At 40.0% G+C, this 12325-nt stretch overlaps 1 protein-coding gene across 1 annotated transcript in view; it reads left to right on the top strand.

The window, feature by feature from the left end:
- The window catches only part of LOC148301645 (1-phosphatidylinositol 4,5-bisphosphate phosphodiesterase epsilon-1-like), an 80536-nt gene extending 68476 nt beyond the window's left edge, over positions 1–12060 (top strand). The window contains exons 32-39 of the mRNA XM_088272990.1: positions 498–682; positions 2676–2846; positions 4404–4494; positions 6239–6368; positions 7034–7127; positions 8486–8540; positions 10676–10884; positions 11923–12060. Coding sequence (XP_088129116.1) covers positions 498–682; positions 2676–2846; positions 4404–4494; positions 6239–6368; positions 7034–7127; positions 8486–8540; positions 10676–10884; positions 11923–11968 — 981 coding nt within the window. The 3' untranslated portion in view covers positions 11969–12060. The remainder of the gene's footprint in view (positions 1–497; positions 683–2675; positions 2847–4403; positions 4495–6238; positions 6369–7033; positions 7128–8485; positions 8541–10675; positions 10885–11922) is intronic.
- The last annotated feature ends 265 nt before the right edge of the window (positions 12061–12325 follow it).

The following is a 12325-nucleotide window of genomic DNA, read 5'->3' as shown; positions in this document are numbered from 1 at the left end:
ATGATAGAATTAAAGAATGGCAAAGTTGAAAGAATGAAGGCATGAAAAGGTTTATATAATAAAAGATTGATAGAATGAAGGTATGACAAGGTTGATAGAATGAAAGTATGACAAGGTTGATATATTGAAGGTATGACAAGGTTAATTGAATGAAAGGTTGATATTATGAAGGTATGACAAGGTTGATGTAATGAAAATATGACAAGGTTGATATAATGAAGGTATGACAAGGATGATAGAATAAAGAATGGCAAAGTTGAAAGAATGAAGGCATGAAAAGGTTGATATAATAAAAGGTTGATAGAATGAAGGTATGACAAGGTTGATAGAATGAAAGGCTGATAGAATAAAGGTATGGCAAGGTTGATGACTTTGCTTAACATATACTACTTCACTGTCATTTTGTCTGATGTTATATTTACAATAGACTTAATATGGTCGCAGTGACAAAAGGTATGCAAGATCCCTTGTCCGCATTAAAAAATGTCAATTCTCAGGTGGTGGCCCGCTGCGTGCGCATGTCGCACGACAAGGCGGGCGGGCGCGCCGTGCTGGTGGATGCCGGGGCGAGCGGCGGCCCGAGGGTGCTCGGGGGGCAGGAGCGCGCCGTGGGGGCGCAGCGCCTGGCGCTCCGCCGGCTGGGGGACGACCCCACGAGCCGCGCTTGGCTGACCACAGTCAGGTAACCATATATATATTTTTTTGATAAAGAGAAATATCATGGTCTATCACTTGGTTCTTCCCAAGAAAGGACACTTTCCATTCCTCGCCATAACACATCATTCTTCAGTAATTCCTTCTCTGTCCAAGCGGCCAGACTATGGAATGAATTACGTCTCCGCGTAAACAAATGCACCTTCTCTAATAACTTCCAAGAAACGTCTGAGACATTACTATCTGTCATTAGTATCCTAACTGTCCATCAAACCTCCTCCCTCTACCTCCTTCCCTAAACTCCCTTCTTCCTTTGCCTACCTTATTATCATGAATTTGTAAATATGTTTTTTTAAATGTTCAAGTACTATCTACCCTCTGATTGCAAACAGCTATATACGGTATCAAACGTTTTGACCAATATCACTAGTCTGTTTTTGCTTGGTTGGAAGATATTGCTTTTTAGCAATAAGCCCGCCAATGTATTTATTTCTTTACTATACATGAAGTTTAAATAAATAAATAAAATATTTGTGTTATTTTTTAACATCTCATCAAAGATGAAGAAGAATATGGAAGTCTGGGCATTTACGGGGCTGACGACCGTCATTGGCTGGTTTAAGTGATCACTTTACACACGTGTAACATTCACCAATTCTACCTATTATTGACAACCACACTACTCAAATTCTTGGAAGTTCTATATATATGAACCAATTTAGAAACCTTGTTCTTGAATCACTAGAACTTCACTAGAGACATCTATTGGTGGGATGTAAAGAAGCTTTTTACTAAGCAGAAACTCTTATATTAGTATGTGAGGTCCGAATCCTGGATTATAATCACACACATGAGAAACGCCAGAAAATACCATTTTCATTTTTATTTAAGCTATAATTAGACCAGATAATTTATTTACAACATTTTGAGTGTGTCCAAATACTTGTTCACAAAATCTGGATTATCTCATATTACCGATGACGGTCGTCAGCCCCGTAAATGCCCAGACTTCCATATTCTTCTTCATCTTTGATGAGATGTTAAAATATAATATGAAAATAACTCCTGTAATTGGAGATAATCCAGATTTTGTGAACAAGTATTTGGACACACTCAAAATGTTGTAAAATATTTGTGTTTTTATTATTTACTCAAATATTTCAATTTTCTACTATTTCTGTGAGCCTAAGCAGCTCATTATTAGAAATAGGTATCAAATTGTGGTAGAGTGGGTTCCAACCGAGAAACTCTGACTTAAGAGTCCGCGACGCTAACCACGGGACCACAACCCGACACTAGTTTTAAGAACTAGTGTACTGATATGTACATATGATATGTACATATGTATGATATGAAAACTTGGCACAATCAGGTATGTCAAATACTTGAAAGCGGCCAGGTCAGGAGTCGTAATAATCGTCGGGTATGTATGAGGAGATGCATGAATGTAGAAGAGGCAAAGAATGTTTGCAAAGACCGAGTGGTTTGGCGTTCGATTCTCTCTGCCTACCCCTGCGGGGAAGCGGCGTGATGGTTAGTTAGTTAGTTAGTTAGTACTGATATGTTAAGTATGTATATGATTAAGCATTAAGAGTCTAAGTATATTATATATTTAATTTTTTCATTCAACCCCTTATCCGCACCCCAATGGTGCATAGGACACTGCATCATAAAAACGCAGTGTTATCTTGATCGTTAATACATGAAGGAAAGGTGATCAGCCCTCCACTTTAGGTACCAGTGCAGGGTAATATGGAATAAATATTAGAGTGAAAAAATCACTTATATTTATTTGAACCCCCTGGGAATCGAACCGGGGACCTCCAGAACGGTAGCTGAGCGTGCTGACCATATTACACCATGGAGGGGGACACCATATCTAGTACATAAGTAAACTTACATCCTATTAAGTAACTTCACTGAAGAACGAATAAATAATAATTCCCAGACAAATAAATTAAATGAAATAAGAAGGAGTTACTGAAGAATGATGTGTTCTGTTTGTCTCTTGATGATGCTAGGCAAGGCAGCCAGCAGGAAGAGGCCCGTCCCGGCGAGGAGTTCCTGGTGTGCGTGCACGCCGTCTCCCCGGAGATCCCGTACGCCATCCTGCGCGTGCCGCAGAGCGCCGGCGCCCGCTTCGTGCTGCGGCAGGCGCTCTCCAAGGCGCGCAGCTCCGCCGACCCCGACAAGTGAGTCAAATCCACTCTGATCATGAATAGCCCTGGATTACTCCATCCTAATGATGAATAGCACACCTTGATCATGAATAATTTTATTCTAATCATGAATAGCTCCTGCTAATCATGAATAGCTCCACCCTGATCATGAATAGTTCTATCCTAATCATGTCTAACTCCACCTCAGTCCTGGATTTCTCCATTCTAATTATGAATAGATCCACCCTTATCTTGAATAGCTCCATTCTAGTCCTGAATTGCTCCACCCTAATCATGAATAGCTCTACCTTAATCATGAATAGTTTATTCTAATCGTGAATAGCTACACCCTAGTACTGGATAGCTCCACTATAGTCCTGGATTGCTCCACTATAGTCCTGGATTGCTCCACCCTAATCATGAATGGCTCCACCCTATTTTTGAAAAGCTCTACCCTAATGATGAATAGCTCTACCCTAATCATGAATAGTTTATTTTACTCATGAATAGCTTCACCCTTATCTTGAATAGCTACATCCTAGTCCTGGATAGCTCCACTATAGTCCTGGATTGATCCATCCTAACCATGAATAGCTCTACCTTAATCATGAATAGTTTATTCTAATCGAGAATAGCTACACCCTAGTACTGGATAGCTCCACTATAGTCCTGGATTGCTCCACCCTAATCATGAATAGCGCTACCCTAATCATGAATAGTTTATTCTAAACGAGAATAGCTACACCCTAGTACTGGATAGCTCCACTATGGTCCTTGATTGCTCCACCCTAATCATGAAGCGCTCCACCCTAATCATGAATAGTTTATTCTAATCGTGAATAGCTACACCCTAGTACTGGACAGCGCCACTTAGTCCTGGATTGCTCCACCCTAATCATGAAGCGCTCCACCCTAATCATGAATAGTTTATTCTAATCTTGAATAGCTACACCCTAGTCCTGGATAGCTCCACTATAGTCCTTGATTGCTCCACCCTAATCATGAAGCGCTCCACCCTAATCATGAATAGTTTATTCTAATCGTGAATAGCTACACCCTAGTACTGGACAGCGCCACTTAGTCCTGGATTGCTCCACCCTAATCATGAAGCGCTCCACCCTAATCATGAATAGTTTATTCTAATCTTGAATAGCTACACCTAGTCCTGGATAGCTCCACTATAGTCCTGGATTGATCCACCCTAATCATGAATCCGTCCGCCTCCGTAGTGTTATGGTCAGCACGCTCGGCTACCCTACTGGAGGCACCGGGTTCGATTCCCAGGGAGGGTCAAATAAATATAAGTGATTATTTTCTAAATTACCCTAGACTGGTACTTCAAGCGGAGGGCTGATCACTTTTCCTTCATGTTAATGATCAAGATAACACTGTGTTTATATGATGCAGTGCCCTATGCACCATTGGAGTGCGGATAAGGGTTTGAATGAATGAATGAATGATTCATGAATAGCTCCACCCTAATCCTGAATAGTTTTACCTGAATTATTTTGTAGGATTCTTCCCGAATTATTTTACACACTAGGCGACGTCCCTTATGAATATAAAATGTGTGTTGAATTGGTTTTGTAGGTATGTGCTAGAGGAACAGCTGGACTGGGGCATGCGTGGAGGTGGAACCAGGAGGATCCTGGCTGACGATGAAGAGCTTTACGCCGTGCAGGTACTCTTCAAATTGCCTTTAATCTACGAAGTATGAGCACTGAGTCACTATTTAGAAACTAAGTTTAAATTGCCTAGATGACTAAACAACCTAACTAACCAACCATCACGCCGCTTCCCCGCAGGGGTGGGCAGAGAGAATCGAACGCCACAACACTCTGTCTTTGCAAACATTCTTTACCTCTTCTACATTCATGCATCTCCTCATACGTACCGGACGATTATTACGACTCCTGACCCGGCCGCTTTCAAGTATTTGACATACCTGATTGTGCCAAGTTATCCTCGGTCGTCCTCTGCTTCTTTTTCCAACTACATTCGCCTCATAAATTTGTTTGACCGTTCTTTCTTCACTCATACGCTCCACGTGTCGGAACCATCTCAACACACCTTTCTTAATTTTATCGATAATGCTTATCTCAGCCTTACATTCTTTCCTTATTTCATCTTTCGAACATCTATCAAACATCGTTTTGCCACACATTCGTCTGAGGGATCGCATTTCGACTGCATTCAGTCTGCTTTCATCCTTCTTTTTCCAACTCCATGCTTCGCTTCCGTACATAAGGGTTGGAACCAGAACTCCATTGTGCACTACCAGTTTAGCTTCCGCTGATAGATTTTAATTTGCTAAAACTGATTTTAGTGCACCATTCACTCTGTTCCCAGCATTCACTCTCCTTTCTATGTCTTTATCAATCTTTGTTTTGTATTTTGGATATCGTAGTCGTACAGGAGAAAGTGACCAACTAACAAAAGGTAAAATGTTCAGGAGGGCCATTTAAGTCACTTTTGCTTGGCAACAAAATAAACACCAATGCCGTTAGACATTTTTACCAAGTCAATATATTATACTTCCAAGTTTAAAATCCTTTTAGATTTTTTTCAGGGCAATATTAAGCTAGTAAGATATCAAATTGTCAATAATCACGTTTTTGTAAAAAATGCACTTGGTCACTTTCTCCTGTATGACTACGATATATACCTGTTGGTGTATATCCAAAATATGTAACAAAGAGATCTCTGGCCAATGTCTGTACCCGACGGATTCTCCAGTTCTTTGGGCGTTGCGTGTGGCAACGAGGATAGCTTGAAACGACTGGTTGTGATGGGCAGCCTGGAGGGGAAGAGAGGGAGAGGAAGATCCCCACACGATGGACCGATGGAGTTACAGTGGTTGGAGCGCTACGTGCAGCGCAGTCAAGGGATAACTGGAGAAGAGTCATTGCTTCTGCAAGGGTCACAACCCTCAGTAACGAGGTCTAAGACAGAGAAGAAGAAGAATATTTATATAAATTTTTAAGTCCTTGATTATGTATTGAGAATTTCTTCTTATTCTCCGGTCCGCTCCGGGAGGTGGAAGACCAGCTATCCCTCCATCGTTGAGGTGGTCTTCTGGGGGTCTGATCCCGCTTATGCTGCTGTCCGCTGCTATCCTCACCACTCCATCCCAACTCGCTCTTCCCACATGATTTCTCCAGAAACGTCTTCTTTCTCTTCCCCATCGCACAACATCTTCACCATCGCAGATTTTTCTTATTCCTTAGTTTCTAACTCTGTCGCAAAGTGTTAGGCCTGCGATGGGTCGTAGAGTCTTCATTTCGGATGTCCTAAGAAGGCTTTTTGTTCTCGCGGTGTCGGCTCTTGTTTCCGTGCCGTATGTCAAGTTCAGATGTTGGATCATTGAGAAGTTGTGTTTGCATTTTACTGTGGAGTGATCAAAATGTGTTTTTTTATCTCAACAGGCCAACTGGAAGACAATTGGACGATTCGTAGTCAGAGAAAAGGCCGTCTCTAGCGCGGGCATCTCCAAGCACAAGCTGGCGATGGCCAGACTTGGAAGAGGACTTAGCCTGACCAGGGGAGCTATATCAGGTAAAGATAGACACATGCCTAAAGGTCTTGATGTACATGTTTAGCCCTGATGATGACAAGGTTCTTGTCGAAACCGGTTGGAGAAGAAATGTACCAATGAAAAAGGTTTTTTTTGTGAGGTCGAGGGATCTTGCATCCCTTACACCACTGCGACCATATCAGGTCTATTGTGACCTCCCTCTGTATCATAGCTCACTCTCAATACATGAGTGGTTAAATAATAAAATCCTTATCCGCACCCCAATGGTGCATAGGGCACTGCGTCATATAAACGCAGTGTTATCTTGATCGTTTACACATGAAGGAAAGGTGATCAGCCCTCCGCTTCAGGTACCAGTCCAGGGTAATATTGAATAAATATGACAGTGAAAAAATCACTAATATTTATTCTACCCCCCCTGGGAATCGAACCCGGGACCTCCAGAACGGTAGCCGAGCGTGCTGACCATTACACTACGGAGGCGGACAAGATATGTATATATATATATATATATATATATATATATATATATTTATATATATATTACTTGTGTCCTTTTAGTTATAATAAAATATATATAGTAAATATTTTTATTTTTAAAATTATATATATCTTGTTTTTCTCTGCTGTCTGCGACACTAACCACGGGACCACAACCCGATACAATTTTAATATGAATATGCAGGAACTGGGGGACTGTATGCCAGCGGCTCCTCAGGGGTATGCAGTGAGAAGAAGCCAATACAAGCGGCGAGAAGCGATCCCACTTCTACAGCAAGGTATTAAATAATTTATAAAAAAAGTTTTTAAATCATTAAAGATTTTTTTCCACTTAGAAGTTATCCACATCTAGCTTTTGATTGACTTCTCTATGTAGTTCATAGCAGACAGCATCCTTCTTGACAGCTGGTAAAATATTTAACACAAAATTTAACACTTTTAAACGTGTTTATATTTCAACTTTATAAAATTAATTAACTTTGTTTTAACCACTTGCTTATCAATATAATTTAACCTACCGGTTTCGACAAGAACCTTGTCATCATCAGGTTAAACCTTGTCAACCTTGTAATAAACAAATGTTTAAAATAAAGTTAATCAATTTTATAAAGTTTATGCTTATCTCAGCTTTGCATTCCTTCCTTATTTCACTATTCGCACATCTATCATACATTGTTTTGTCGCACATTCTTCTGAGAGATCGCATTTCGACTGCATTCAGTCTACTTTCATCCTTCGTTTGCCAACTCCATGCTTCACTTCCATACATTAGAGTCGGAACCGGGACTCGTTGTGCACTGCCAGTTTAGCTTCCGCTGATAGGTTTTTATTTGCTATAACTGATTTCAGTGCACCATTCACTTTGTTCCCAGCATTCACTCTCCTTTCTATGTCTTTAAAACATGGCACGATCAGGTATGCCAAATACTTGAAAGTGGTCAGGTTAGGAGTCGTAACAATCGGCGGGTGTGTATGAGGAGATGCGTGAACGTGGAAGAGGCGAAGAATGTTTGCAAGGACAGAGTGGTGTGGCGCTCTGTTCTCTCTGCCTACCCCTGCGGGGAAGCGGCGTGATGGTTAGTTAGTTAGTTTAGTTATAAAGTTTATAAAATGTGCCACAAAGTATCTGCGGAAAACATTTAAGAAAAGTGTTTTTATTTGTTTGTTAATTTAACACGTTTAAAATTTGTTAAAAAATGTATGCTTTCTCCTTTTTTCTTTTCAATTGAATTTTACTGAGTCACACCAACGCGTGGGCAGGTACAGCTAGAACGGAATGTATATCTTATGTTTATTGCATTGTCCGCCTCCATAGTGTAATGGTCAGCACGCTCGACTATCATTCTGGAGGTCCCGGGTTTGATTCCCAGGGGAAGGGTCAAATAAAATATAAGTGATTTTTTCACTCTAATATTTATTCAATATCACCCTGGACTGGTACCTGAAGCGGATGGCTGATTACCTTTCCTTCATGTGTTAACGATCAAGATAAAACTGCGTTTATATGCAGTGCCCTATGCACCATTGGGGTGCGGATAAGGGTTTGATGATGATGATGATTATTCTATACTAGCCGTATGTATATTTAGATGAGGACCCGCTAAAATATGACTTATATCATTTTTCTCTATTGCAGACGTGTCTCTGCTGTAGGCAGTATGTTCGGGAGGTTGGCTGGTGGCAAAAGAGAGGTAACTCACTTTTTATATTTACTTTTGTTTGATTCAATCACCTGTCTCTCGCTTATCGGATTGCCGCCTTCAGTCGGCACTTGGCGGCGCGTCGGAAAGCACATGGAATCTGTGACTCAGCTACGGGCTGCGTCACAGATTCCACGCTAGTCAGCTAAAGTGTGCTAATTGTGATATGTCGCTTACTCCTTTCAAGAACGTCATACTTCAAAAATCGTCAATTTTCAGTTGTGCATGTTTTCTGAATGCCTAGAAAATGTACTATATCCCAGAAAAGAGGCATATTTTTAACTTAATATTTACCCGCTGCAGGGCAGAAAGTTTTGTTTTTGCATTTTGAAGAAAAGGTATTGTTTAATTATTTTTTTAAATATACTAAATATTTTTCAAATGGAGAAAAAACTCCAGGTTTTACCTTAAAAGATCTGTTGCACAGTAAAAAGTTCGATAAGTGGCTTGATATTTATTTGTAATACATTGTATTATATTTTTAAACTTTAAAAACGTTCTCCTGAAAAATCAAGTTTTTTGATTTATGACGTTCTTGAAAGGAGTGAGCGATGTGTGCTTTGCTGGGAGATGCTTTCTTGTGTTATATAAGAGTGATTTTTTAATTGCACATGTAAGGATTATTCTAGCATAGTTATCTGACCGTCCCGAGTTGTTGAATATTTCCTGTGTGGGAGACCGTCCTGGAGCTTTGAGTACTTTTTTGATAATGTGTTTCTGTGTTATGGATCTTTTTTTTTTAGATGGGAATTGCATTTATGTACAAGGTTTATAGATCATTGTAATGTATGTAAAACACTCATTCGCAACTGATGGTGCATAGGGCACTGCATCATTCAAACGCAATGTTATCTTGATCATTAACACATGAAGGAAAGGTGATCAGCCCTCCGCTTCAGGTACCAGTCCAGGGCAGTGTTGAATAAATATTAGGGTGAAAAAATCACTTATATTTATTTCACTCCCTCCCTGGGAATGGGCCCCGAAGAACTCCAGATCGGTAGCCGAGCGTGCTGACCATTACACTACGGAGGCGGACATTATGGATCATGAATTGGATTTTTGTTTCTTCTAACTTGATAAATATGTTAATAAATTTTAATCTGTGTTTAAATTTTAATCAGGAGGGATAATCTAGTGTGGGTCAGTCGGGAACTTGTCAGCATTTGCTCATTGCTGTGAGGAAACCACGTAGAACTCCTCAGGAGAAGCCGCTCACAGAGACTGCTGACTGTCCTCAACAGGCCTCCCGTTCCACTAGAAGAGGGTTCGGCGTTTTGTGTCCTAGCTTGGTTTATGCTACCAATGTCCTTGGCTAGTTTATCATGTATGATACCACCTCTCGTGACAGTTCATGGACCGATAGTGTTATGGATCTTGAAGTTCTATATATGTGTTAACATATATCGCCCACTCCTTTCAGGAACGTCATAAATCAAAAAACTTGATTTTTCAGGAGAACGTTTTTAAAGTTTAAAAATAAAACACAATGTATTCAAAATAAATATCAAGCCACTTATTGAACTTTTTACTGTGCAACAGATCTTTTTAGGTAAAACCTGAAGGTTTTTTCTCGATTTGAAAAATATTTAGTTTATTTAAAAAAATTATTAAACAATAACTTTTCTTCAAAATGCAAAAACAACACTTTCTGCCCTGTAGCGGGCAAATATTAAGTTAAAAATATGCCTCTTTTGTTGAGATATAGAACATTTTCTGGGCATTCCAAAAAAAAAACGTATCAAAATTCACGATTTTTGATTTATGACGTTCTTGAAAAGAGTGAGCGATATAGAACTTATAAGTATGTTAGATAAATATATAAGAAGTATGTTAACTGTGAACCTCCGCCTCCGTAGTGTAATGGTCACCGCGCGCTAGGCTACCGTTCTGGAGGTCCCAGTGATTTTTTCACTGTCATATTTATTTAATATTACCCTGGACCGGTACTTGAAGCGGAGGGCTGATCACCTTTCCTTCATGTGTAAACGATCAAGATAACACTGCCTTTATATGACGCAGTGCCCTATGCACCATTGGGTGCGGATAAGGGTTTTATTATTTTATTATTATGTTAGTTGTGAACTGTGTAATATTTTAAATGTGAAATTATTTTCTGCATCCAGGTACACTCAGAGGGTGAATGCTTCGGCGCTGGTGATGAGGACTTCTTCCCAGTGCTTGGAGCTAGTCCTCCAGTCCACAGGCACTCCTCAGGAGCTTCATACAGCATCAGGCCCGAGAGGAACCCGGGATCTGGGTCTATCGGAGCCTGGGACGCCAGGAGAAACAGCGGATCTAGACCTGATGATCTTCTCAGTGCCACAGTTGCTAGGTGAGGAAGAGAAGTGAGAACACCTTTACGGTTCCACATAACGCATTATTTTTCTACATCATTTTGAGTGTGTCCAAATACTTGTTCACAAAATCTGAATTATCTCCAATTACAGGAGTTATTTTCCTATTATTTTTTGACTTGACATGTCTGGGCATCTAGGGGGCTGACGACCGTCATATGCTGGTTTAAGTGATCACTCTACACACATGTAACATTCACCAATTCTACCCATTATTGACAACCACACTGCTCAAGTTTTTGGAAGTTCTATATATATATATATATATGAACCAATTTTGAAACATTATTGACTCATTTTGACTTCACTAGAGACATCTATTGGTACATCATTGGTTATCAAGTGATTTATTCACTGTAATATTTATTCAATATTACCCTGGACTGGTACCTGAAGCGGAGGGCTGAACACCTTCCCTTCATGGGTTAATGATCAAGATAACACTGCGTTTATATAATGCAGTGCCCTATGCACCATTGGGTGTGGATAAGGGTTGGAAGAAGATAATATCATCCTTTCCAAATGTCTTGTACAGAACTTCATGAGCATTTAGCACATCATTCTTCAGTCATTCCTGCATTGGAACTGCCCGCATCTTCACCCTATAAGCTACACTTGCCCAAATTTTTAAAGACACCTATTATTTATATTAGATTACCTTATATATATATAGGCATCTTTATAAACATACATACCATAGTCGTACAGGAGAAAGTGACCAACTAACAAAACGTAAAATGTTCAGGAGGGCCATTTAAGTCACTTTTGCTTGGCAACAAAATAAACATCAATGCAGTTAGTCATTTTAACCAAGTCAACATATTATACTTCCAAGTTTAAAATCCTTTGGGATGTTTTCAGGGCAATATTAAGCTAGTAAGATATCAAATAGTCAATGATTACGTTTTCGTAAAAAATGCGCTTGGTCACTTTCTCCTGTATGACTACCATATACTTGGTATAACAACATTTTTATAATTTTCATAATGCATTATAAAATGATAAATATGTTTTAGGTTCAAAAGAGTCTCCATGAGGAAATTGAGGCAGTGGAAATCCTGAGTCTGGCAATTCCTGGCTGAGGGTTATCAGGGACTGAACTCCGGCCTATGGGCCTGGGAACGCCCCGACAACCCTCAAAAGCCAGAGAAGGAAGTCAGAGAAGAAGAGAGCAAGGTCTCTTCGGCGGAGATCATCGAAACCCTTTGGGAGTTCATCAGGAACGGAGTAGCGACCAAAACTGACACGGAGGATGCCTTGAAAACTAGATCTGAACAAAATTTTGATGAAATAGAAGTGGCTGATGATGTTATTGAAAATGTATACAAAGGTAAGGTTGATTGTAAAAAAAACAGTGGTTCCAGGAACTCCAAAGGAGCTGGACAACTTGCTAAGGAGTTCTTCAAGATTCTACGCGAG

The sequence above is a fragment of the Brachycentrus maculatus genome, unplaced genomic scaffold (assembly GCF_059751285.1).
Source record: "Brachycentrus maculatus isolate JH-2025_06_01 unplaced genomic scaffold, ASM5975128v1 h1tg000534l, whole genome shotgun sequence".
Lineage (NCBI taxonomy): Eukaryota > Metazoa > Arthropoda > Insecta > Trichoptera > Brachycentridae > Brachycentrus > Brachycentrus maculatus.
Note: the sequence above shows the minus strand (reverse complement) of the source record. Positions and strands in the feature narration are given on the sequence as shown.